The sequence below is a fragment of the Gopherus evgoodei genome, chromosome 2, assembly GCF_007399415.2.
Source record: "Gopherus evgoodei ecotype Sinaloan lineage chromosome 2, rGopEvg1_v1.p, whole genome shotgun sequence".
Lineage (NCBI taxonomy): Eukaryota > Metazoa > Chordata > Testudines > Testudinidae > Gopherus > Gopherus evgoodei.
Genome location: NC_044323.1, coordinates 8288440 through 8313993, shown reverse-complemented (window position 1 = coordinate 8313993; position 25554 = coordinate 8288440). Strand labels below are relative to the sequence as shown.

Genomic DNA, 25554 nt, shown 5'->3' with positions numbered 1-25554 from the left:
TTTCCCCCATATAACCAAAATACAGGAAATCTCAGTGTTACCTCTGTAACAAGGATTAACCAGTAAAAGCAAACACAGTGAGAGAGAAAAAAAGATTGATACCGTTGACATTAAGCAGTGGTCCATATTTTCATCAGCAAACAAAACAGCATCTTTAATGAAAACAGCAGTGGCTCTGAGGATGAAAGAGACAAACAGGTGCATGTGGATGTAATTCCGCGTACAGTGGAATTTTCTGAAATGAGAAAATAAAAAGGGAAATCATTCTTCAAAGAGAAATTTCAGTCAGCCCCATTGAAAACCAAACAGAAATCAATTCTGTCTTCAGACATCACTCAGTGAGTCACAACAAGTAAAGTAGGGCACGCTTTCCCTGTCGTGCCCCAGCAATGTCTCACCCTTGAACTGGAGAAGCCATCTCTAGAAGCAAGGCAATAGGTTAGCTCATTCTCTTTGTTTCTGGGCCTCTACTGCTATTACTATGGAAAGTGTGGTGGTTTTACGCCTATCCACTGGAAAACAGGCTGAGACAATTTGTGATTTGATTCAATGGAGAGACACCCCTTTTGATTCTGGTGGATACTGGATTGGTCTCTTACTGCATAGGTCACTGTGTTGATGCTAAATAGTAATGATTTCCATTCATTACCACTCAGGCTAGATTTGTACTAGTGGCTTATAATCAAAAGGTTCAGCCCCTTATCATCCAAACTCAGCACACATAAGGTCATCATAATGGCCATACTGGGTCAGACCAATGGTCCATCTAGCCCAGTATCCTGTCTTCCGACAGTGGCCAATGCCAGATGCTTTAGAGGGAATAAACAGAACAGGGAAATCATCAAGTGATCCATCCCCTGTTGTCCAGTCCTAGCATCTGGCAATCAGAGGTTTAGAGACACCCAGAGCATGGGGTTGCATCCTTAACCATCTGGGCAAATAGCCACTGATGGATTGATCCTCCATGGATTTATTTAATTCTTTTTTGACTGTGCAGTTTATTTTCCCTCAATCTCTGTGCACAGGTCCTATAATCTGTAATGGATGGTACAGGCACATCCGAGGGGAGTTTATGGAAGAATGTCCTTGCTAAGCATGGGGAAAGTAGTTACCCTATGTGAACTGTAAGACCATCATGACGGTTATGCAGCATTGACACAAACCATAGTACCATTAAAAAAAACAAACTCCAGGAAGAATAGTGAGAGAGTACACATACATTCAAGTCTTATGTTTTAAAGTGTGCTGGGAAATATCAAACCATAAGGGATGGAGAATAACATGGACGGAAATATAGTGTCTGTGACAGAATGCGAAAACTGGAAAATAAAACCACTGGAGAGATAAGTCACAGACATGAGAATTAGGATGAAGCTGAACAGTGTCTCGAAATACCTCAAAGGCTGCTGCGAGCATTTACCTGAAGATGGCAAAGATAACGAGAGCTGTAATGAGTGAAGTCAGAGACGTCGCATAGCCGGCAGTGTAGACATGCCAAAATGCAGAATAATATGATTTCTATGAGAAGAAGAAAAGATACAAAAATACAGATGGATGCGCAGCATTCATCCCAACGTGCCCATTTTACTAAGGCTCAATTTACTTCAGAAAATAGTGACAAAAGAAGCTCTTTTGGTGCTGAGAATATGTCTCTTCCCAGCCACCTCAGCCATATAATATAAATGATACATTATGTCTCCAAAGTGCTTTATAGTGGATAGGGGCTCTAGCCTGGGACTTGGGAGACTTAAGTTCTAGTGTTGGCTCTGCAACTGATCTTCTGGGTGACCTTGAGCAAGGCACTGGCCTGCCCCTGTGCCTCAGTTTCCACATCTGTAAAATGCAGATAATTATTTGGGCTCATTGAAAACTTTTCTTTGAAACTGGTTTTCAGCAGAAAACTGGGTTTTTGATTAAACACATTTTCTTGTGATGTGTCTATTTTAAAAGGAAAGTTTTGGGGTTTTTTTTCTATTCCACACACAAAAAGGCTTTCAACCAATACCAGAAAAATTCCATATTTTAGCAAAAAAATTTCAATGTTTTGACAAAATGACAAATTATTCTTCTGCAGAACACTGCCTTTATTGTCTGACCACCTCTAACAGTGACACATACCCCTCCTCCCCGTGTATAGGGCTTTGATGTATATAAATGTGCTCCATGGGCCCGATCCAAAGCCCCTTGAAGCTACCAGACTCAATTCACTGTAAGAGCTAAGTATTGTTAAGATATGTCTTGGTTTTACAGAACCTTGCAGCTTGGATTTTATATTTGCGACACAAAACTAGGGGTGTCTGACAGCTGGGCTTCATTTATTTGAAGCACCAATGTTTGGGAGTATTTGGATAAACGCACCTAGCTGTGGCCTATACCAAATCCTCAATGAAAGTCCAATGGTTCAAGGTGCTGAGCTTTTACAACTCTCACTGAAGCTGATGGGAGGTGAAGTCACTCAGCATGTCACCAGTGTTCAGCACCTTGCAATTTCTGTCGCTAACAATTTTTTTCAATACCTAGGACCAGCTGCAAGGCCCATCAGAACTAAAGGGAGTCTAAGGAACTTGAATGGGCTATGGACCAAGCCTCTAGCGAGTAGGCACAGCTAAGCAAAAAGTAACAGAGGAGGAAACTGAAACATTATGGAGTTAAGAGAGTAACCAGCATCCCACGGTGTGTTAATGGGGTTCTTTTCTGAGCTCTGACATAGAGTCCTTAATTCCTAGTTTCAAACTCAACCTACTAAGAGTATTTCTATACTGCAATCGGAGGTGTGACTGCAACATGCATAGACATACCGAAGCTAGCTTTGATCCAGGTAGCTTGAATATCAATAGCAGTGAAGCCAGGGCTGCACAGACTAGCCACTCAAGAACATAACCAGGGTCCCAGGTGGTCTTGTACAGCCCGTGCTGCCATGGCTTCATGGCTACTGTTATGCTAGCTCCAGTTGGTCTAGATGTGCTGGTCACACCTCTGATTGCAGTGCAGAGGATCCGAAGTGTTATTGCCTCTTTGATATTACACTTTAACACCACTAAGTTCATTTGACATGTTGCATATTGATGTATCCTGAGAAAAACAGGAAGCATCGTCAAGCTTTGCCTGTGCAAATTGTTTTCAGTTTCACTATGGGGCCACCTGCTTAGTCCAAATCATAAGGAATCAAAATCCTTAGTTTGTTGCTGGTCAGTCATATTTCCTCAGGGCAGATGCAAGTGCCACATTGTTCACCAGTTCATCCTAACCCTAACCTTGTTTAGCAAAAAGCTTAGGAGATGCCAACAACTCCAGGCTGAAACAGTCATTATCAATTTTAAATAGGTCCAGAAACATTGGCAGTAAACCTGCCCATCGGAGAATCATCCTGGCACTTTATGAAATCACCCTACCGTTGTCTATGTAAGATGCTACACAAAGGTGGAAAGCAGGAGACTTGTTCAGTAGTGCAGGCGCAGGGCCATCCTTACCATACGCAAAGTACACAGCTGCATAGGGCACCAGAAAACTTAGCACACCAGGAAACTGCACACTGCTCCAGTCTCTGCCCTGCCTCTTCCTGGCCCTGGAGACTGCAGCAGGGTTGGGCCTGGACTCACCAGCAGTGGGAAGTGCAGGGACCCGGCCTCAGCTGTGCCACCGGTGAGTGCTGGGGGGTGGTTCCCCTCTGTCCCTCAAGCCAGCGCCCCTCGCCACAGAGGCATGGCCCCCCTTGCCACAGGGGGCTGCGTAGGGCCCCAGAATAGCTAGGGATGACCTGGGCAGGTGGGTGGGCCAAAGGTGCTTTCCCCTTCTGGGGTAGCTGACAGAAGCACAGTAAGCAGCAGAGTCCAAACAGGTGAGGGTGAAAAGGGAACTCGGGTTCTGAGTGCACAGAGAAAACACTACCCACTAGCTCTCCCGTAGTGTGTTTTATACACTGTCTCTGGTATTTATTTGACCCCCCATTACTACGGGAGCTGAGCACCTCATAATCTTTGATGGATTTAACTTCAGAACACCACGTGAAGTAGGCCAGTGCTGTTGTGTCCCTGTTTTACAGATGGGGAACTGAGACACAGAAAGGCTAAGCTATTTTCTCAAAGCCACATGGGCAGAGAAATGATTTGAGCCTAGGTCTCCCATGTACCCTAACCACTGGACCATCCTTTCTATCTTCAGAGAAGGCTGTTGAACACAAGTGTCTGGAACCCTAATTTCAAAGGAACTGTATGCAGTGTTCCCCCATGGAAGCAAAGGGTTAGGCAGCAGGCTATCTTCTCCATTCAGATACATACAGAACAAAGCAGGCCAGACTCTTCTATGCCAAGATCCACTCAGTGCAGGATGAGGGGACCGTAACTGGTTCCCTGATTCTCCACTCTGCATTGTGTCAGATCCAGCCCTGATGTCATTCAGACCAAGGAGCCATATGACAGCTGAGAACCCCCGGAGTGCAATATCCCCTAGCCCTAGTCCTCTCCTTGCCCCTGATACCGCCACCTATGCTGGGGCTGGGTTGGGGTGATGGTGGAGGGGTCAGCTCCCCCGGCCTTGTGGTAGCTTCCTCCCCAGCCCCCAGGGAAGTCTCAGCTGGACAGCACAGTCAAATATTCAGCCATTTGCACCACTTATGTGGTGTAGGGTCAGATCAAAGGAGAGAATCTGGCTTATGTATATTCAGCATTCTCAGGATGTTTTCATGGGGGCAGTTCTGGGTTTGCTCCTCCTAGGTGCATCTCCACCCCAATACTGACCTGATCTTCAGGCCCTTTACTGGAACCTTCATCAAATCCGCAGGCAATAGAGTATGGTGGGTATGGTTCTGACCAATATGCCTCCTGTGTACAGTTTCTTTGCAGAAAACCTGAAACAGTGAAACACATCAGCAAATGACCCATGTTGTTTAGCACTGACAAGAAACAGCTTATCCTTAGTGCCCAAATCCTCAGATCTATTATATTACTTATCGATACTTCTGGACGTGCCAACTGCTTTTAGCAAGATTGGCTATACAGAATTAAAGCTACTTTCACTATCTACCTTGTGAAAAGCTGAGACAAATATTCAAATGAATGGGGAAGTAACAAAGCAGCTTCCAGGTTTATATAAAGGAATTGCATACTGTGAACTTCACCTAAGTCGTGCATCCAAATCGTGCCTTTAAGAACCAGTCTGTGTCTTGAGACATATGACTACTCAGTTGATTAGACACACAAGGTGGGACCAACATGGCTACAACAGCACTGTATACCCACTTTATAGCATTAATAACAATACTCTGAATTTCTGTAATATCTTTTACCCAAGGATCCCAAAGCACATATCATTTCTGATCACTTCCAAGCCTGAAAGACTTAAGCCTCTCAACACTTCAGGAAGGTAGGGTAGTATTATCCCCATTTTACAGATGAAGAAATTGAGGCTATGTCTACACTACCCCGGGTGTGAATAACTGGGTGCACCAAAGTGCTATACTATAACTCCTCCACATGGATGTTGTGGGCACAAACTAAAAGGTTCCTAGTTCACATTTAATGTAGTTCAATTTGAAGAGGAATATGTTAGCAGAGTCATCAATAGCTTGCCCAAGGTCACCGAGGATCTGCAACAAAATCAGGAATAAAAACCAGGAATCCTGGCTCAAAGGACGCCACTGCAAAACCGTCCATCCTCTCAATTGCAGTAGGATAGACAAAGCTATCTGGGCTCTGACATTTGGGCTCCCATCCTTCCAGTCGTACAAATGATGCCACTATGTTAGCAAGATACTCTCACTGATTGTCACAGCATTGGGCTTTTGCTTTTAAATGAGCTGGATTACTGCTAGAGCTGGCCAACATTTTTTCAATTAACATTTCACTGTTGAAAAACACCATTTCATCCACATGGATACTTACTGCAGGAATTTGTCTATTTTGATGAAATTTCTTTTACGGGGAAAAAACCCATAGAAAAGAAGCATTTCAGTCTTCTTGGAATGGGCCATTTCAATTTTTCATTTCAAAATGACTTTTCATTTTGAATTCTTTATTTGAAATTATTAATGATAATAGCAAATATAAAAAGTCAAACTGTGAACGAAACATTTCAATTTTATCAAAATGGAACATTTCAAATGACCTGACACTATTTTTTCCCCAAAAAGTTAGCTTTGTGAGAAATTTCAATAAATCTTTTTTTAATTCCAATTTGGAACAAAAATTAAATTCGAAAGGTCAGAGCTTCCCATAGAACGCAAATTCTTAGTTTCCACCAGTTTAATTATAACGTTATCAACTTTCAGATTGCGCAATTGGGCAAGAGATTATTTTAAAAGGGCCTATTTCTTTGAGTAAGGGTGATCAGGGCCTTTTATTTTCCACATCAAATTCAATCACAACCTTTCCAAATGCAATTCTAATCTATAGCATATTCATGCTGGGAAGTGCTTCTGTCTTCCAAATTTTGGGCTGCTAAATTTTCTGTTTTCTAAGCTACTGTGCATAAGGGCCAAATATGTCCTTTGTATTTGTGCATGTCATTTCTACTACTTTCAATACCATTGCAAGTTGTAGTGCATTCCCAAGATGATTGCAAAAAATCAATCTTTACTGACTTTTCTCTATCTCTTTACAAATGGCTCTGATCAGACAAGATCAGAACGGGCAAAAGGATTATGAAAGTACAGCTGTCCAAGTGGAGGTCTTTGTGTACTGAAGGAGATCAATGCTTTATCCAGTCCATTATCTGGTCATGGACCTTGGTGTATGTAGGATACATTAGAGAACCCCCGCCCCAAAAAATTACCTAATGAATGTTTGTAACCCTGAAAAAAATTCCTCCCGACACCATAACTTTGTGCCCTGATAGCAGTGGCGGATTACTGCATATGCCAATGGTGCCTGGGTCCATGGGCCCCAGCCAATTTGGGGCCCCAGAAAAATCTCCCCCCACCACAGCCCGGAAGCAGAGCTTCTCTAGTCTCGGTGCCACAGTAGGTGGGGAGGGGCATGGAAAGGAGCGAGTGTAGGGCAGGGTTGCGGGGAGAGGGGGTGGGGCCATGGGCAGAACTGGAAAGGGTCTGCAGAGGAATGGGTGGAATGGGGCAGGGCCATGGGCGGCACAAGGGCAGGGCCACAGGCAGAAGTGGGGGGCAGGGCCACAGTTCTGGTGCTGGGTCCCTCTCACTTGCTCCAGCCCCGAGCCCCAGAACTTGATTCAACTCTGCCCTGATGCATGAATGTTAATTGCTTTAGTATCTTAGCCCTTATGCATATTTTTAAATGGCTAGGAACCTTAATAATAGGGAAAAAAGCATTCTTGCCCTGTATGTTGGTGATTTCTTCAAAGAAACCCGGGCATGCAACTTTTACCACTTCTCCAAAAGTGGCTTTGGGCCAGCAAGTCAGTCCATCCCAATCCCCTGGGCATCCTGGAAAGAAAAAGAGTCTGAAATTAAAGAGACGCCTGCAGAATGAGACATTCGAGAAGTCTTGCAATCGCTAATCAAAAGATTGCCCATGTCTTTATCAGAGGACCAAGTGCAAGACTCAGCTGCAGTTCTTACTTAGCCCAGATTCACAATGGCATGGTGTGACGCTGGCAGACCAGGTGCCACCTCTTGCCAAGGCTTTAGGTGTGTGTTAGTAACTGGTTGAGATGGGTATTGGGCTTCTAACAATGTCTTTAGCTTTCAGACTTTATGAAATGCTTGTAAATTGCTGTATGCATTAATCTCACGTATACCTTCCTTGTCACCTGCTATAAGGAAATATTTACATTTTTGCATGTAACTAAAAAAACTGTTTGCTCTGAAACTGTAAACCCAGTCAAGAAGGACCATCTCCTGCACAACAAGAAGGCCTATCAAAACTCTATGGGCCATTGTGGGCCATCACAATACACAGACTTTGTTAATTACCCCCTTGCACCCATGGAGAGACTGTGTGCAAAAGCGCTCATCCCAACAGCTTTAATTCTAGAAGAAATAAATAAAAATCCCTGACAAGAATTCTTTTTTTGATTTCTTTTGATGTCTTGACTCTCCTGTAAGAGCTACTAAACTGAAAGACATTTGGAGCTGACAGATTTCTGCAACTCTGTCACCTTGTGAAACCATAGAGTGTACCTCAATTTCGTATCTATGCTTGCCTGCTTTAACCGTGTAATAACTCTCTCATTTCTTAGTTAATAAATCCGTTGATAGTTTACTATAGAATTGGCTACAAGTATTGTCTTTGGTGTGAGAGGTAAGGTACAAATTGATCTGGGGTAAGTGACTGGTCCTTTAGGACTTGGAATAACTTGAATATTTTATGATCTTTGGTATATAGCAACCATCTATCACTAAGTCCAGCTTGCTAAGGGGACTGTCTGTGACTCCAAAGTAAGACTGTATTAGTGTTTTAGGAGTTCATGCTTGCTACGGGTGAAATCTAATTACAGAACACACAACCAATTTGGGGTCTCTGTCCTGCTTCTTAGCAGTCCACTATAAGGTTGGCACTCTCAGCTATGAGCCACTCCAGGCAGCGTGACACTTGGTGTTGCTAAATCCCATGTAATTCCACAAATTTAGGGGGATGTTGTATTTCTGTTTTACAGTCATGGACACAGTCTCTCACATATACATTTTCCAGCTCATCTGTATCTTTTCTTTTCTTGAGAAAGTGGACGTAAGAGTCAAGCAAATGCAATCCTAAAATTGTACAGTCATCTTGAAAATGGAGCTCTTTTAGTCAGTAAAACAAAACTGGGCATCAAGAAAAATTGCTAATGGGTTTATCCTCACATCACATCTGTAAGTTAGGAAAATACTAGTATTCCCATTTTACAGATAGGAAACTGAGGCACAGAAAGACTAAATGATTAGCCCAGAGTCTCAGAAGAAGTCATGACAGAGCAGGGAACTGAACTCCGGTCTTTTAAGTCTCAGGTTAATATCTCAGGCTCAGTTCACTTCCTTGCTCTATCATAGACTTCCTGTAAGACCCTGAACTAGTCAGACTTTCTGTGCCTCAGTTTTATTCTGTAAAATGGGAATAAAAGTAATTGCCTACTTACAGGGGTGATGTGAGGATAGCACAACTAGCATAAATTGTCATAGCTCCACTGAAGCCAATGGTCATGTGACAGAGAATGTGCCCCACCTAAGGTTAGAATACTGGTATGAATGTAAGCAATGCACAAATAAAGTTTATTATCAACATAAAATGCCACTACAATCAAAAAGAAATCAGAGATGCTGCAAGATGCACGTTCTTTACAGAGCACAAGTGATGAGAAAAATCAGGCCAAACCTTCCAAAACTTTACTCAAGAGAACAGTCCTTGCTTATGTGGCTAGCCCTATTGAAGTCAAACAAAGACAGTTCATGTCAGGTTTTGCTGCATAAGGCCTATGTCTCTCACCTTTTAAGTTGGGTAAAGTAGCTTCATTTTTTTCTAAACATAGAGCCTGGTCTTTCACCACCTGTTGGAATATCTTGCATTCCGGATGGATAGAAGCAACCTAGGCAAGACATAGATAGAAATGGTGGGTGCGATTTAACAGGTTGCATTGTGAACAACTCTCCCCTTTGCTGACATATTGGTAATTATGCATAGGTGTTCTTAAGAATCTTAATGCAATTATTTCTGATTTCCCGGGGGTGCTCGACCCCTGTTCTGCCCCAGGCCCTGCTCCCACTCCACCCCTTCCCCCAAAGCCCTGCCTCTTCCCACCTCTGCTCTGCCCCCACCCAACCTCTTCTCGCCCCTTCCCTGCCTCCTTTCCTGAGTGCACCCTGCCCTCGCTCCACCTCTTCCTACCTCCATTTCTCCCCCATCTCCCCAGTGCCTCCTGCCCGCTGCTGAACAGCTGTCCATGAAAATGTGGGCCTCTTAGGTGCTGAATTATTCACCTTGCTAGAGACCATTTCTGTTGGCCCCAGATGAAGGAGGATATTGAGCACTATGTAACTCAGGTCTGTCAATGCCTAAAACAGCATCGGTGGCGGGCAGGAGGCGCTGGGGTCAGGAAAGGAGCTGACTGGCGGGGTCCACTAGTGGGCGCTAAGCACTCACTATTTTTTTCCGTGGGTTCTCCAGCCCCAAAGCGCCCACAGAGTCGGTACTTATGAAATTAGACTGTCAGTGCTTTGGGGGAGTGACTGTCCTTCTGCTCAGTGTTTGTACAATGCCTAGTGCAATGGGATCCCAATTCCAATTGGGGCCAGCACAATAAAAATGATCCACAATAGCAACTCAATCAAGGAGGAGCCACGGTGTGAAGTCATGGCGTCTGAGCGCATGTGTTTATATTAATGGCCATGGTGATACTTACACAGAAGATGGGCAGCGGGAAGTAAAGAAGGAGAAGAGTTTTTCATTATGGTCTGAATTCTGATATATATTTTACATTAACAAACAGGTGTGACCCTGCCTTCCCTGGGGACCCCCCACACTCGCACTAAAGTCAACAAGAGACTTAGGGGGATGCAGTGAAAAATCTCCAGATATTTAAAAACATGATGTCAGTGCATACATCAGGAAAAAATGAGGGGTGTCCATACACTCACAACATTGAAGTTCTCCTACTAAGCTGAAAGAGGTGAAATCATAGTTAAGAACAGTGAAACAAAGTGGCATTCTCGGCCATGGCTCGATCTAGATGGCCCTCTGTCATAACCTAGTCCCAGATTTGGACCTTAGAGTCCAAAATATGGGGGTTAGCATGAAAACCTCCAAGCTTAGTTACCAGCTTGGGCCTGGTAAAGCTGCCACCACCCAAAAAATTAGAGTGTTTTGGGGCACTCTAGTCCCTCCAAAAACCTTCCCTGGGGACCCCAAGACCCAAATCCCTTGAGTCTCACAACAAAGGGAAATAAACCATTTCCCTTCCCCACTCCAGGTGTTTCCTCCCTGGGTTCTTGGAGAGATACACAGAAGCAAGCTCTGTGAATCTAAACAGAGGGATTCCACCCTCTCTATTTCCAGTCCTGGAAACAGAAGTACTTCCCTCTTCACCCAGAGGGTATGCAAAGTCAGGCTAGTAAATCTAACACACACAGATTTCCCCCTGACTTCTTCCTCCCATCAATTCCCTGGTGAGCACAGACTCAATTCCCTGGAGTTCCCCACTGAAGAAAAACTCCAACAGGTCTTAAAGAGAAAGCTTTATGTAAAAAAAAAATAAAATACATAAAAATGGTCTCTCTGTATTAAGGTGACAAATACGGGGTCAATTGCTTAAAAGAAAAATGAATAAACAGCCTTATTCAAAAGAACACAATTCCAAACACTCCAGCAACTACACCATGTAAATACAAAAGAAAAAAACAATAACCCCTATTGTTTTATGATCTCTGTACTCACAACTTGGAAACAGAAGATTAGAAAGCAGGAAATAGAAAAATCCTTCCCATAGCCAAGAGGGACAGAGGCACAAGACAAAGAACAAAGGACCCACACACAAACTTCCCTCCACCCAGATTTGAAAAAATCTTGTTTCCTGATTGGTCCTCTGGTCAGGTGTTTCAGGTTACTTCTTTCCAGGCGTAAGAGACATTAACCTTTAGCTATCTGTTTATGACACGCCCCCCAAATTGCAGACAGTGGGGAAGCTCACTGGCGGCGATTTCCTCCTAGAACTTTAAAATAAACAGATTAATACAACACCTTTACATATACGACTAAGTATATAACTAACAGACCTGCATTTTAAGAACACTTTTTAACTATTGGATTCTGGGAAACTCTCACGGGAGGGTGCATCAGCTACTTTGTTAGAAGCTCCTGAGATGTACTGAATTTCAAAATCAAAATCTTGGAGAGCTAAACTCCAACGAAGAAGTTTCTTGTTGTTCCCCTTGGCAGTATGAAGCCACTTTAGTGCAGCATGGTCAGTTTGTAGCTGGAACCACCGTCCCCAAACATATGGGCGTAGCTTTTCCAGGGCGTACACAATGGCGTAGCATTCCTTTTCACTGACTGACCAGTGACTTTCCCTCTCAGACAGTTTCTTGCTGAGAAACATGACAGGATGGAAGTTGTGATCCGTTGCTTCCTGCATGAGAACTGCTACTATACCATGCTCAGATGCATCTGTGGTTACTAGGAGTGGCTTGTCAAAGTCCAGGGCCCTGAGCACAGGGTCAGACATGAGTGTTGCCTTAAGTTGGGTAAAGGCCTTTTGACAATCATCAGTCCACTTAACTGCATTTGGCTGGGTCTTTTTGGTCAGATCGGTCAGTGGGGCAGCGATTTGGCTGTAGTGTGGTACAAATCGCCTGTAGTACCTGGCCAAGCCTAAGAAGGATTGGACCTGTTTCTTTGACCTCGGGACAGGCCACTTTTGGATAGCATCCATCTTGGCCTGTAGGGGGTTTATGGTTCCTCGACCCACCTGGTGCCCCAGGTAAGTCACTCTGTTTTGGCCTATTTGACACTTTTTGGCCTTAACAGTTAGTCCGGCCTGCCTGATGCACTCAAAGACCTTTTCCAAGTGTAGTAGGTGTTCGGGCCAGGAGTCTGAAAAAATGGCCACATCATCGAGGTAGGCAACTGCATATTCTCCCAGTCCTGCTAGTAGACCATCTACCAGCCTCTGGAAGGTGGCGGGTGCATTTTGAAGCCCAAAAGGAAGGACATTGAATTCATACACCCCCACATGGGTGACAAATGCTGACCTTTCCTTGGCAGGTTCATCTAGCGGTACTTGCCGTACCCTTTGGTTAAGTCTATTGTAGAGATGATCTGGGCACATCCCAACTTCTCCAATAGCTCATTGGTGCGTGGCATTGGATTGTTGTCCGGACGAGTTACAGCATTTAGCTTACGGTAGTCCACACAAAAGCGTATTTCCCCATCTGGTTTGGGTACCATAACCAATGAAGATGCCCATGCACTGGTAGATGAGCGGATTATACCCATCTGTAGCACGTTCTGGATCACCCGTTCTATAGCAGCTTGGGCATGAGGAGACACCCGGTAGGGTGGGGTTCTAATGGGGTGAGTGTTACCTGTGTCAATGGAGTGGTATGCCCGTTCAGTCCATCCTGGGGTGGCTGAGAACAATGGGGCGAAGCTAGTGCACAGCTCCTTGATTAGTCGCCGCTGCAGACGTTCCAGGGTGGTTGAGAGGTTCACCTCTTCCACGCCACCGTCTTTTTTCCCATCGTAGTAGACACCGTCAGGCCACTCAGCATCATCTCCCTGGACTGTAAACTGACAAACCTGTAAGTCTCTGGAATAGAAAGGCTTGAGAGAATTAACATGGTACACTCTGGGCTTTAGTGAGGAATTGGGAAATGCTATGAGGTAGTTCACAGTTCCCAGGCGCTCTTGGACCGTGAATGGCCCTTCCCATGATGCTTCCATCTTATGGGCCTGTTGCGCCTTCAAGACCATAACCTGGTCTCTTACCTTAAAGGAACGTTCTCTGGTATGTTTGTCATACCAGGCCTTTTGCTCTTTCTGAGCATCCTTTAGGTTCTCTTTAGCAAGGGCTAAAGAGTGTCAGAGAGTGCTTTGTAGGTTGCTTACAAAGTCCAGAATGTTAGTTCCTGGAGAAGGCGTAAACCCCTCCCATTGCTGCTTCACCAACTGTAATGGCCCCTTAACCTCGTGACCATACACAAGTTCAAACAGTAAAAGCAGCAAAGAATCCTGTGGCACCTTATAGACTAACAGACGTTTTGGAGCATGAGCTTTCGTGGGTGAATACCCACTTCCTCAGATGCATGTAATGGAAATAGTTCAAACAGTGAAAACCCTAAACTGGGATGTGGTACAGCCCTGTAGGCAAACAGCAACTGCTGCAACACTAGGTCCCAATTATTGGAGTGTTCGTTGATAAATTTACGTATCATGGCCCCCAAAGTTCCATTAAACCTTTCCACCAGGCCATTGGTTTGAGGGTGGTACGGGGTGGCAACCAAGTGGTTCACCCCATGCGTTTCCCACAGTTTTTGCACGGTCCCTGCCAGGAAATTAGATCCTGAATCAGTAAGGATGTCGGAGGGCCAACCTACCCTGGCAAAAATGTCTGTTAGGGCCAGGCACACAGTGTTAGCCCTGGTGTTGCCTAGAGCTACTGCTTCCGGCCATCGGGTAGCAAAGTCCACGAAAGTCAGTACGTACTGCTTTCCTCTGGGTGTCTTTTTTGGGAAAGGACCCAGAATATCCACAGCTACTCTCTGAAATGGGACCTCAGTTATGGGGAGTGGCTGGAGAGGGGCCTTGACCTGGTCTTGGGGTTTTCCCACTCTTTGGCATACCTCACAAGACCGGACATACTTGGCAACATCCTTGCCCATCCCCTCCCAGTGGAAGGACTTCCCCAACCGGTCCTTGCTTCTGTTCACCCCAGCATGGCCACTGGGATGATCATGGGCTAATCTTAAGAGCTTCCCCCGGTACTTAGTTGGAACCACCAACTGTTTTTGCGGCTGCCATTCTTCCCGGTGTCCACCAGAAAGAATCTCCTTGTATAAAAGTCCTTGGTCTATAACAAACCGGGATCAATTAGAAGAGCTGAGAGGCGGTGGGGTGCTCCGTGCCGCCGCCCATGCTTTCTGCAGGCTGTCATCTGCTTCCTGCTCAGTCTGGAACTGTTCCCTTGAGGCTGGGGTCACCAGTTCTTCCTCAGACTGTGGACTTGGGATTGGTCCCTCTGGAAGCGATGTAGGTGATGGGGTTGTTTCCGTTGCTGGTGAACCGCTCTCCGCTGGTGCACCTGAGGGTATTTCAGGCTCTGGCTGAGCCTTTTGGGTATGGCTGTCTGTTGCTTCTGCCAGTTCTGGCTCCCTGGCGCACACTGCCGTTGAGTTTGAAGATGTGGTTGCAATTGCTGGTGCTGGTTGCTGTTGCAGTTCCAGGCCTGAGACTGGAGGTGCTGTGGCTGTTTCAGTGGTTGGCATGGTATCCGGGTCCACTACCTCTGTCTGGGTCTCTGGTAACACAGACGGGGCGTCTGTGGACGGCTCAGGAACAGGAATGGGTTTGGAAGCTTGTCTGGTTTGGCTGCGTGTAACCATTCCCACTCTCTTGGCCCGCTTCACCTGGTTGGCCAAGTCTTCCCCCAGTAGCGTGGGGATGGGATAGTTGTCATAAACTGCAAAAGTCCACATTCCTGACCACCCTTTGTACTGGACAGGCAGTTCAGCTGTAGGCAAGTCTACAGCTTGTGACATGAAGGGGTAAATTGTCACTTGGGCCTTTGGGTTGATGAATTTGGGGTCTACGAAGGATTGGTGGATAGCTGACACTTGTGCCCCCGTGTCTCTCCACGCAGTAACCTTCTTTCCGCCCACTCTCAAATTTTCCCTTCGCTCCAAGGCTATTTGAGAGGCATCTGGGCCTGGGGATCTTGTGGGTGACGGTGGTGTAATGAACTGCACTCGGTTGGCGGTCTTTGGACAGTTGGCCTTGATATGTCCCAGTTCATTACACTTGAAGCATCTTCCATCTGACTGGTCACTGGGTCGAGGTGGGTTACTGGAGACTGGTGAGGTGGATGAATAGTGTGTCTGTGACTTTCCTTGGGTTGTAGGTGGGGTCTTTCGTTGTCCTCGGTTGTAGGGTTTATGGTTGGTGTGCCCTCTGCGGTATTCGTTCCCCTTGACAGTAGCTTTCTTGCTTTCTGCCACTTCCATCCATCTGGCTCCAATCTCCCCCGCCTCAGTGAGATTTTGGGGTTTTCCATCTTGTATGTACTGTGTTATGTCCTCAGGAACACCATCCAAGAACTGCTCCATTTGTATGAGGAGGTGCAGTTCTTCCAAGGATTTAGCATTGTGTCCTGATATCCAGGCCTCATAATTTTTCCCAGCGTAGTAGGCGTGTTTGGGAAATGACACATCTGGTTTCCACTTTTGGGTTCTGATACGCCGACGGGCATGATCCGGGGTTATCCTCATTCTGTATCTGGCCTTGGTTTGAAAAAGTTTATAGTCGTTCATGTTCTGCTTAGGCATTTCAGCTGCCACCTCTGCTAAAGGTCCACTGAGCTGTGGCCTCAATTCTACCATGTACTGGTCTTCAGGGATGCTGTACCCAAGACAGGCTCTTTCAATATTTTCCAAGAAGGCCTCGGTGTCATCACCTGCCTTGTAGGTGGGAAATTTCCTGTGATGTGGAACCATAATTGGCGAAGGGTTGTTAGGATTGACTGGCGCATGCTGCCCAGCCTGCGCTAAGTCCAGTTCATGTTTTCTCTGTTTTTCCTTCTCTTCACTTTCTTTTTGTTGTTTTTCCATGTCTCGGCGGTGGGTCGCCTCTTCTTCTTGTTTCCTTCGGTGGGCCACCTCTTCTTCTTCTAGTTTTCTTTTGTGGGCTGCCTCTTTGGCTGCTTGTTCTCTTTTGTAGGCTGCCAGTTTGATGCTTTCTTCCTTTTCTTTCAGCTCCACCTCTTTTGGCCTTTTTTCCAGTTGTCGCCTGTGTTCAGCTTCTTTGATTTGTTCTTCCGCCTCCCTTTTTTCTTTGGAAGTCATGGTTCCTGTTTTCTTGTGTTGTGGTGCCCTCCGGTGTTTATCTTCTGAACTGCAGGTTCTCTGTTGCCTCCTGGGGTCTGCCTAGCAACAGTGCCTTTTTCCCTTTCTTCCTCTAGCTAATCTTTTAAATGTAAAGTATACCAGAGAAAACACTTTATTTGCATGTGTATAGTTCTGGTATTTGACTCCTAATGGGAGTGCTAGTGTGTCACAAAAGACCCTTTTGTCACAGCTTAATGGTTCCTTGCTTAATATGCAAGCCAGAAACTGCAAGAGAGAGCAGAGAAAAAAAAATTCTCTCTAGTTCCTTTTAAAATCAAACTGTCTCTGTTTAAAAGCCCCTAACAGAGAAAAGAAAAATATAATATTCCTACTGGCTTCTGGATTCTATCTTGCCCACAAACGCTGCCACTATGTCATAACCTAGTCCCAGATTTGGACCTTAGCGTCCAAAATATGGGGGTTAGCATGAAAACCTCCAAGCTTAGTTACCAGCTTGGGCCTGGTAAAGCTGCCACCACCCAAAAAATTAGAGTGTTTTGGGCACTCTGGTCCCCCCAAAAACCTTCCCTGGGGACCCCAAGACCCAAATCCCTTGAGTCTCACAACAAAGGGAAATAAACCATTTCCCTTCCCCACTCCAGGTGTTTCCTCCCTGGGTTCTTGGAGAGATACACAGAAGCAAGCTCCGTGAATCTAAACAGAGGGATTCCACCCTCTCTATTTCCAGTCCTGGAAACAGAAGTACTTCCCTCTTCACCCAGAGGGTATGCAAAGTCAGGCTAGTAAATCTAACACACACAGATTTCCCCCTGACTTCTTCCTCCCACCAGTTCCCTGGTGAGCACAGACTCAATTCCCTGGAGTTCCCCACTAAAGAAAAACTCCAACAGGTCTTAAAGAGAAAGCTTTATGTAAAAAGAAAAAAAATACATAAAAATGGTCTCTCTGTATTAAGGTGACAAATACGGGGTCAATTGCTTAAAAGAAAAATGAATAAACAGCCTTATTCAAAAGAACACAATTCCAAACACTCCAGCAACTACACCATGTAAATACAAAAGAAAAAAAAACAATAACCCCTATTGTTTTATGATCTCTGTACTCACAACTTGGAAACAGAAGATTAGAAAGCAGGAAATAGAAAAATCCTTCCCATAGCTGAGAGGGACAGAGGCACAAGACAAAGAACAAAGGACCCACACACAAACTTCCCTCCACCCAGATTTGAAAAAGTCTTGTTTCCTGATTGGTCCTCTGGTCAGGTGTTTCAGGTTACTTCTTTCCAGGTGTAAGAGACATTAACCCTTAGCTATCTGTTTATGACACCCTCACCATGATAATGTCAGTTCACAATCATTAATGGATTTTTATCCTCACAACACCCTGAGGTTGACCACCTTTTCAAAAGGCAAAGCAGGATATATGCAGCAGCCCTGCCCCCCTCTGTGGATCCTCCCCCTGCTCTTCCTCTTCCCCTCTCCATGTCCTAACCTCCTGCAGAGGGCAGAGGAAGCCCCTGCCTGTGTTCCCACCCTCCAGGGCATGCCACACAGGGCAGGGTGGGGACACAGTGGCCTGGACTCCCTGGGCAGCTCTTACTACTCCCAGCTGCAGCTTCCGGCCTGGCCAGGGGGTGGGTCCACGGCAGGGGGAGAGAAAAAGTAGGGGTGGAGCCTCATAGTGAGGGGTGGCTAATGCCCACTGCAGTCCCCGCACCACCACCACTGGGAAGACACTGGTGCTGCCTCTAAGCCTGGGGCAGGCACAGAGCCACGCTGCAAGAAATTCGGGACTGTCCCAGAGTCATTCAGTCATTCAGGGACTTGAACACTGCATTCCGGGACTGTTCCGCCCCCCACCTGAGGTACTCCTCCCATTTCACAGATTAGGAACTGAGGCATAAAATAGACTAAGTGATTGCCCCAGGTCATAGAGGAAATCTGTGGGAGAACCAGGCTCTAAACCAAGAACTTCAGAGTCCCACACTCTTACCTTAGCCGCTAGGCCAGCTTTCCTTCCTACACCTCTTTTATTTGCAGCAGAGCCTGAGGAGGCCAGGAAGGAAAGGGGAGACAGACGGTGGTGCTGGAACAAATCTTTGTGTGCTCAATTTAATTTGATCCTATTCGGATTTTCAAATTGTCTCCACCAACCTGACAAAGGGCCTGATTCTCCCCTCTCTTTCACTGGTGTGAAACAGGAGTAACTCCATGGAACTCAGGGGAGTTACACAGCATAAAACAAGTATACGTGAGAGGAGTATTGGAACCAGAGTGTCTGAGTGTTGTGTATTGACAGCACCAAAGTTTTATTCAGCTGAAGCCACTGGGACCATATGAGTGAAAAGGCAACATGATTTGGCCTTTTGCAAGCTGGCCTATTTGAAACCCACCCAGGAGCACTGAAAATATTGATTTAATCTAAGTGATAGATTGTAGATGTACTGAGACATTTCTGAAGAACACTGTAAGCCACCCTAAGCTTCCAAAGGCTTTGAGAGTACAGTACAGTCTTGTCTTTTATTGTACCAATCCTGAGAGTACCACTACACTGGGTTTCTTTTTTCAGTCACAGGCAGTTGATTTATAGGCTTATAGAATGCTGTCAATAAACAACACAATTTAATGGGAAATCAGGCTTCTGTTCTTAGCCTGAATGGAAACTTTACTGCCCACATAAACAGTTAAAACTGCACAATAATATCCACCTAGAAAAAAGGACAAGACTTCATCTTGAAAAATCCTTTGCAGGAACACCTAAATTTGGGGCTTTAGAGGACCGTGTGCCTTTTAAATGTGCGGCATATGAGATGGTTCACGTGCCCTAATATTAGAATGGAAAGAGAATTAAAGAGTTAACGTGGAAAGAAAATGAAGACACGCTGTAAGCAATGGTTAATTTTCACCCATTATGCTTTGACAATGGGTAGCCTTAGATATATTTTTTTAAATCAGCATGATCACCTCCTAAAATAGCATCTCTCATTATTGTACATTAGGAACAGGCTTCTGAATTGCTATTATTCAGAATTCAACACAATGCTTCTTTAATTTTTTACATTTTCAAATATATTGTGTGTTGCACTGAGCTGGAACAACAAACAACTTTAGAAGCAGTAATAAAAAGATGACTATGAAAATCAATTGCAATTTACATTTAAAAAAAACCCACCACCATTCAGTGGTTTGGCTGGAAATAAGGTGTTTCGTCAGCTCCTGAAGTGTCTGTAACTAGTTGTTGATAATGGGAAACTGTTTATAGTTGGGATATTTTTATGCTGGGTGTTGGAAAATCATTGTACAACCTGGTGCAATGCAATTTATGTAGCACAAAGAATCCTTTCTCTGACATATCACAAAGTGAAACCAGTTGGCAGCCAGTGTCGTCGTTATATAGGGCTGGCTTCTGTCCACCTTACACCGAGTAGAACCTAATTCTGAAAATGGTCTCACTAATGAGAATGGGACTACTTGCAGAATATGGTACTGTTCAGCATGAGAGTGAATGAGGTCCTTAGCATTTAATGTTTATGGCACCAAAAGGTTGCATGGAGGTAAAAGAAACAGTCCCTGTACTGATGGGCAGACCATGAACACTATAGGACCCAAATTACATTGTTCCATCTGGATGCAAGTGGAGTTACGTGTGTCATATATGACTGCATTGCCAGTACCCCTCCTCCACCCTCCATTCCCATTGCTCTGAGCTAGGGTGACCAGCTAGCAAGTGTGAAAAATCTGGACAGGAGACTGAGGGGCGGGTAATTGGTGCCTATATAAGACAAAGCCCCAAATATCGGGACTGTCCCTATAAAATCAGGACATCTGGTCACCCTACCCTGAGCATTAATCTGAGATCAGGTGGGTTTGCTGAGCATTTTAGACCTTGATCCACTTCCTGCAAGAGAGATCCACTTTCCTGTAGATGCAACTTAAACCTGCCTTATCAAACCGATGGGGCTTGACCTGCTGGAATTCTAAACTCAATGGCTCAATGATTTCCCCAGTGCAGTAGCTTGCACAAGTCTCTCTCAGCTCTGGTATAATGCAAGTCTATCCTCAGGATTAGGTGGGTCTCTTTGGCTCTTTGAGAATTAAGATGCTCTATATTTGAGAATCTATCCAATTCATGCATGGTATTCTAAGGCAGCTGTCACTATGTTATCCCTACTAAAAGTGGAAACCTGATTATGTTCCAGGCTGCTGTTGCTTCTCCTCTCCCTTACCCTATTCCACTGCTACCAGAACAGGTCATCGTCAGGGTTATCTTGTTCAGTTATTTTAAGAAAAGTTATGACCCCTTGGCCACTAGCATCTGTCTTCATTGGTCTTCATTGCTAGGAGTTTGGCCCGTACACAAGTGTTAACTACAGCTGGTAGGAAAATGGGGGTTTTATCTGCTGAACAAGTCTACAAAACAATATCAAAATATTCAGTTTCATCAAAAAATGTCCACAAACAAATTCAAATATTCATCAAAAAACTAAAAAATCCAAATCTTCTGCACAGAAACCAGATTTTGTCAAGAACATCAAAACAGTATTTCATGTCAGTTTGACCCAAATTGAAATATTTTGGATTGCTAAATGAAGTCAGAATATTTTGATTCAAGGCTGGTTCAGTATTAGACTGAGTCCACATGTGCTGCTGTGATACCTCATGGGAGTTGTACTTTGGGTGCATCAGCCTCTCATTTTCCCCTGTGTGTGAGTATCTCTGGCCAGACTATATCTTCCCTGGACTATAGGAAAAAAGAGGAGAGAACCCTTAGCTATCCATCACTGAATGGATCAAATGGGCCAGTGTTCTTGGAATCTGTGAAAGGTGGATCCCTCAACCATGTGGGCTGAGGATGCTGTTGGTGAGAAATTGCCTGAGACCAGGATTATAATCTGTTAAATTTCAGACATTAGAAAGTGTGTTTGAGTTTGTTTTATTTCCAGCCATTTTCTGTTTCTATCATCTCTGCTTAATACCACTTAAGTTTCTGTTCCTTAGTAATATGCTGATTCTCGTTCTATTATAAACCTCCCTCAGTGCTGTACATTAAAGTGATGTGTGGGTCCTCAGCTAAACTAAAGACTGGGGTGCATTCTGTCTCGTTAGAGACAGCAGACTCAGAATTTCTGGGAGAGGCCAGTGCAACAGACAGGACACTGCAGAGAGATGCCTCTGGGTGACTTTTGAACAGCGAATGTTACTTGCAAGGAAAGGATTAGCCTGGCAGAGACTCCTGGAGTTTGCTGGCAGGGAGATAGTCTGATGTGGCAGGGAGCTATCAGACAATTTAAGCTCCAGCACAGCTCTCTGTTGCAGAATTGAGAGGTAACATAGTGGCTTATGTTTCTGGGCTCCCGGAGGAGACAGTCACAAGTGCATCATGGGAGATGTATTTAGGCTGGTAAATCCAGCCTATAGAGGAAAAATTGAGGTATGATGCTCTTGAATGACAATGCTTAGAAGGCGCCGCAGCAGCTTCTCAGGTGGATGTGGGTTAATGTCGAACAGAGCTGCAGTGAAACATTTCAATTCAGGAACATCAAAACATTTTTTTTTGACAGCAAAAGTGAAAACAAAGTGTTTTGATATCTCTGAATTTACATTTTTGGTTTTCAGCCAAAAAATTTTGACTGATGGAGTTTAATCAAAAACTTTTTGGTTTTCAGGTGTTTGTGTTTTTCAATAAAATGCCAAAGATTTCCATGGAAAGCAGACACTTTTTACAATAAATAAAACAAATACAGAGGAGTTGAAACCCTCATTTTCCATTGAAAAACAGTTTCAGTTGAAAATATTCTGCCTGCTCTCATGTGAACGTCCTTTCTCTTGCAAAAAGAAATCCTAGGAATTCTTGAATAGCTGTACATTTCATTTCAAAGAAAGCGTCTCCAAAACAACAGTGTCCAAGCACTATGCTAGCATAGCTCAGTGCAGTCTTACCAGGAATAATGCCACCTTGTGCTTCTCCATCCCGAATTCTTTCTGTGTCCAGGATTTCTCCTAGGAGCCTCCAGTCTAACTGTTGACTAAGATCAATCATGCTAAGATTATGAGCAAGTAGAACATCAACATTTTAACAAGGTGTTTCTTGTTCTAAGCTCCCATTTCAGAAGTAAATGACTAAATATCTCTTTTCGTCAAGACGCCTAGTGGCCTTTGACACAGATCGTCCCATATGTTAAATATCACGGTGACTCGTCAGAGCTTGCAAATCAGCACAAGTCCAGCAGCAGCCCTACCTAAGGCCTGTCTAGCAAGGAACAAAAATGATATTGGAGCTGTACGCTACCGAGTGGGTACTGAAAGCAAACACGGTTACACAAGAAGAGAGGGAAGATTCCCTTAGAAATACAACTTGTGACAATGTTAAATCTGTTGGCCTTCCTTGGGCTTTAAAAAAAAAAGGTAAATTATTTTGCACTCAGAAAACCCTTCTGGCTAGAACATTGTCTGCTGTTGCTGACTGTCTCACTTGTACTTTACAAATACTTGGTTATTCATCTTAAATGATGAACAGGAACAATTTAGGGCTTCAGACTGCAAGCTGCAGCATGTCCTCAATTCACAGTTGTCTCAAACCATCTAAGGTACTTTACATGGCCCCTGCTATCATGGTTTCTGAAGTCTTAGAAGCTTTGCCATATTTATCCTCACAGTACCCCTGTGTCCTATTTTAGGGATGGGGAACTGAGGCACAGAGAAACTAAGGGGCAGATTTGCAAAGGTGTCTAGCTCTGAAACCCAATGGGAGTGAAGCACCTAAGTATCATGTGAGCTTCTGAATATCTACCCCAAAGTGACTTGCCCGGGTCACACAGGCAGCCTGCGTCAGAACAGGGACTTGAACGCAGGGACCTTAAGTCCTAGGTTACTGCCCTAACCACTGGGTCATCCTTCCATCTTCCTTCAGAAAACTCAGCACCGAACAGAGGCTGTCTACCTTCAATAGGAATGAGTGTGATGGAAAATCCTAAGTTAGAATCTTCAAGAACTAGGGTCTGACCTTGTAAATAGGTCATATTCTTAGCATCAAAATGCTTAGAGCGCTGAAAACTCCAGCATTGTGCAAATAGGAAAGGATGTGATACTCTATTTTGTTTGCTTTGAGAAATGCCTGTCTGTATCAGAAGAGTAACACCACAAGCTGTATCACCTTGGGTTGGGGATCCTTTCAGGTCTCATCAACTGAGCAATGCCAAGTCTGACAAGTGCGTGGATGGGAGACCGCCAAGAAACACCTGCCTACTTCAGAAGGCATTACCTACTCAGCTGGCAACTACCCTCACAGCTCAGCCAAACATAATGCCCCAAGGACTGCTATGATCCCAAAAATGCAGTCTTCAGACTAGCCATACCACAGTGGTCCTGACAATATGTGGCCATTAAAACTTCTTAGTACATTTTGAAAAAAGCCAGGCTGCGAACCACGGGCTGATACACATTCTATCTATTCTCAGAAAGTCAAGCCCCTGTACAACGTCTCAAACTGGGCAGCTGACTTCACCGGGCCCTTTTGCCAACATAACCCAAAGTGTTCTGAATAAATTTGTAACCAAGTCTGGCTGGACATTATTCACAAGCAGAAAAAAGGGCCACCTTCGTCAGATAAATTCATAGCCTGTAAGGCCAGAAGGAACCATTACAACGATCTAGTCTAACCTCTAACCTATCCTTGCAACAAAGCCCGTTGCCAACTCTGTCCACATATTTATTCAGGGGACACCATCATAAAACCTAGTCACATCAGCCACACCATCAGAGACTCGTTCACTTGCACATCTACCAATGTGATATATGCCATCATGTGCCAGCAAGGCCCCTCTGCCATGTACATTGGCCAAACCAGACAGTCTCTACACAAAAGAATAAATGGACACAAATCAGACGTCACGAATTATAACACTCAAAAACCAGTCGGAGAACATTTCAGTCTCCCTGGTCACTCAATTACAGATCTAAAAGTGGCAATACTACAACAAAAAAACTTCAGAAACAGACTCCAAGGAGAAACTGCTGAATTCGAATTGGTTTGCAAACTAGACACCATTACATTAGGCTTGAATAAAGACTGGGAGTGGATGGGTCATTACATGAAGTAGAACTTTTCCCCCTACTGTTACTCACACCTTCTTGTCAATTGTTGGAAATGGGCCATCCTGATTATCACTACAAAAGGTGTGTTTTTTAATCCTGCTGACAATAGCCCACCTTAACTGATTACACTCATATGAAAACATCATGTAGCCTCTGTGCTGCCATCTAGATGTCTGTCTGATAGGGCCTAAAGTTGGGCCCTGTCAGCAGGTCATCACCCTGTGCATATCCTCATGGCCAGGGCTGCCCAGAGGATTCAGGGGGCCTGGGGCAAAGCGGGGGAGCTGTGGCACTTGTACTCACCCAGCAGCGGTCTGGGTCCGGGTCTTCGGCAGCATTTCAGCAGCGGGGGTCCCTCTGCATCTTCGGCAGCACTGAAGGGCCCCCCGCCACCAAAATGCCACCAAAGACCTAGATCGCCGCCGGGCCTGAGCTCGCGGGGCCTGGAGAAAATTGCCCCAATTGCCTCCCCCAGGGAGGCCCTGCTCATGGCAGGACATTGTGCTGCAGTTTTCTCAACAGAGTTTCTTGCCTCCCTGTAGTGGCTTACGGCTCAGCCCTCTGGCAAGGCCTTTGTGAAAGTTCAGCCTCTCCTCCCCAGGGTAGTAGAGTCCAAAGGCACAGTGGGTCCCAAAAGAAACACAAAATAAAGAAGTCTTTGGCCCTGCTGGGCTTAGTTCTCCGCCCCTCTGATGTTATTCATGCAGCTGCACTCCCTCTGGGCTCAGCTCTCAGACCCCAGCCTTCTCCTCAGGTGGGGCATTCCATACCTTGCCCTGTCTTACCACCATCAGCAGATTCCTGATAAACCCAAAGAGTCTAGTGCCAGCCCAGCCTTCTCGCCAAGGAAATTCTGACCAGCCACAGTCCTACTCAGCTCAGCTCAGGTCAAGCCAGCTTCTCTCCCCAAGCACAAGCAGCTGATCTTCTGCCCTTCCCAACCAGCCAGGACTGAGCCAAGCTCTCCCCCTTTTCACAGGCCTGATTCCCATTACAGGTGTGGCAGGCAAGTTCTGATTACACTCA

At 45.0% G+C, this 25554-nt stretch overlaps 1 protein-coding gene across 1 annotated transcript in view; it reads right to left on the bottom strand.

Annotated features, from left to right (window-relative positions):
* LOC115644827 (pituitary adenylate cyclase-activating polypeptide type I receptor-like) overlaps window positions 1-25554 on the bottom strand; it is a 44587-nt gene that overhangs the window by 15812 nt on the left and 3221 nt on the right. Inside the window, exons 2-6 of the mRNA XM_030549291.1 lie at window positions 9372-9471; window positions 7286-7393; window positions 4737-4846; window positions 1421-1518; window positions 103-235 (exon numbers count right to left, since the gene is read on the bottom strand). Of these exons, the coding sequence (XP_030405151.1) occupies window positions 103-235; window positions 1421-1518; window positions 4737-4846; window positions 7286-7393; window positions 9372-9471 (549 nt within the window). The remainder of the gene's footprint in view (window positions 1-102; window positions 236-1420; window positions 1519-4736; window positions 4847-7285; window positions 7394-9371; window positions 9472-25554) is intronic.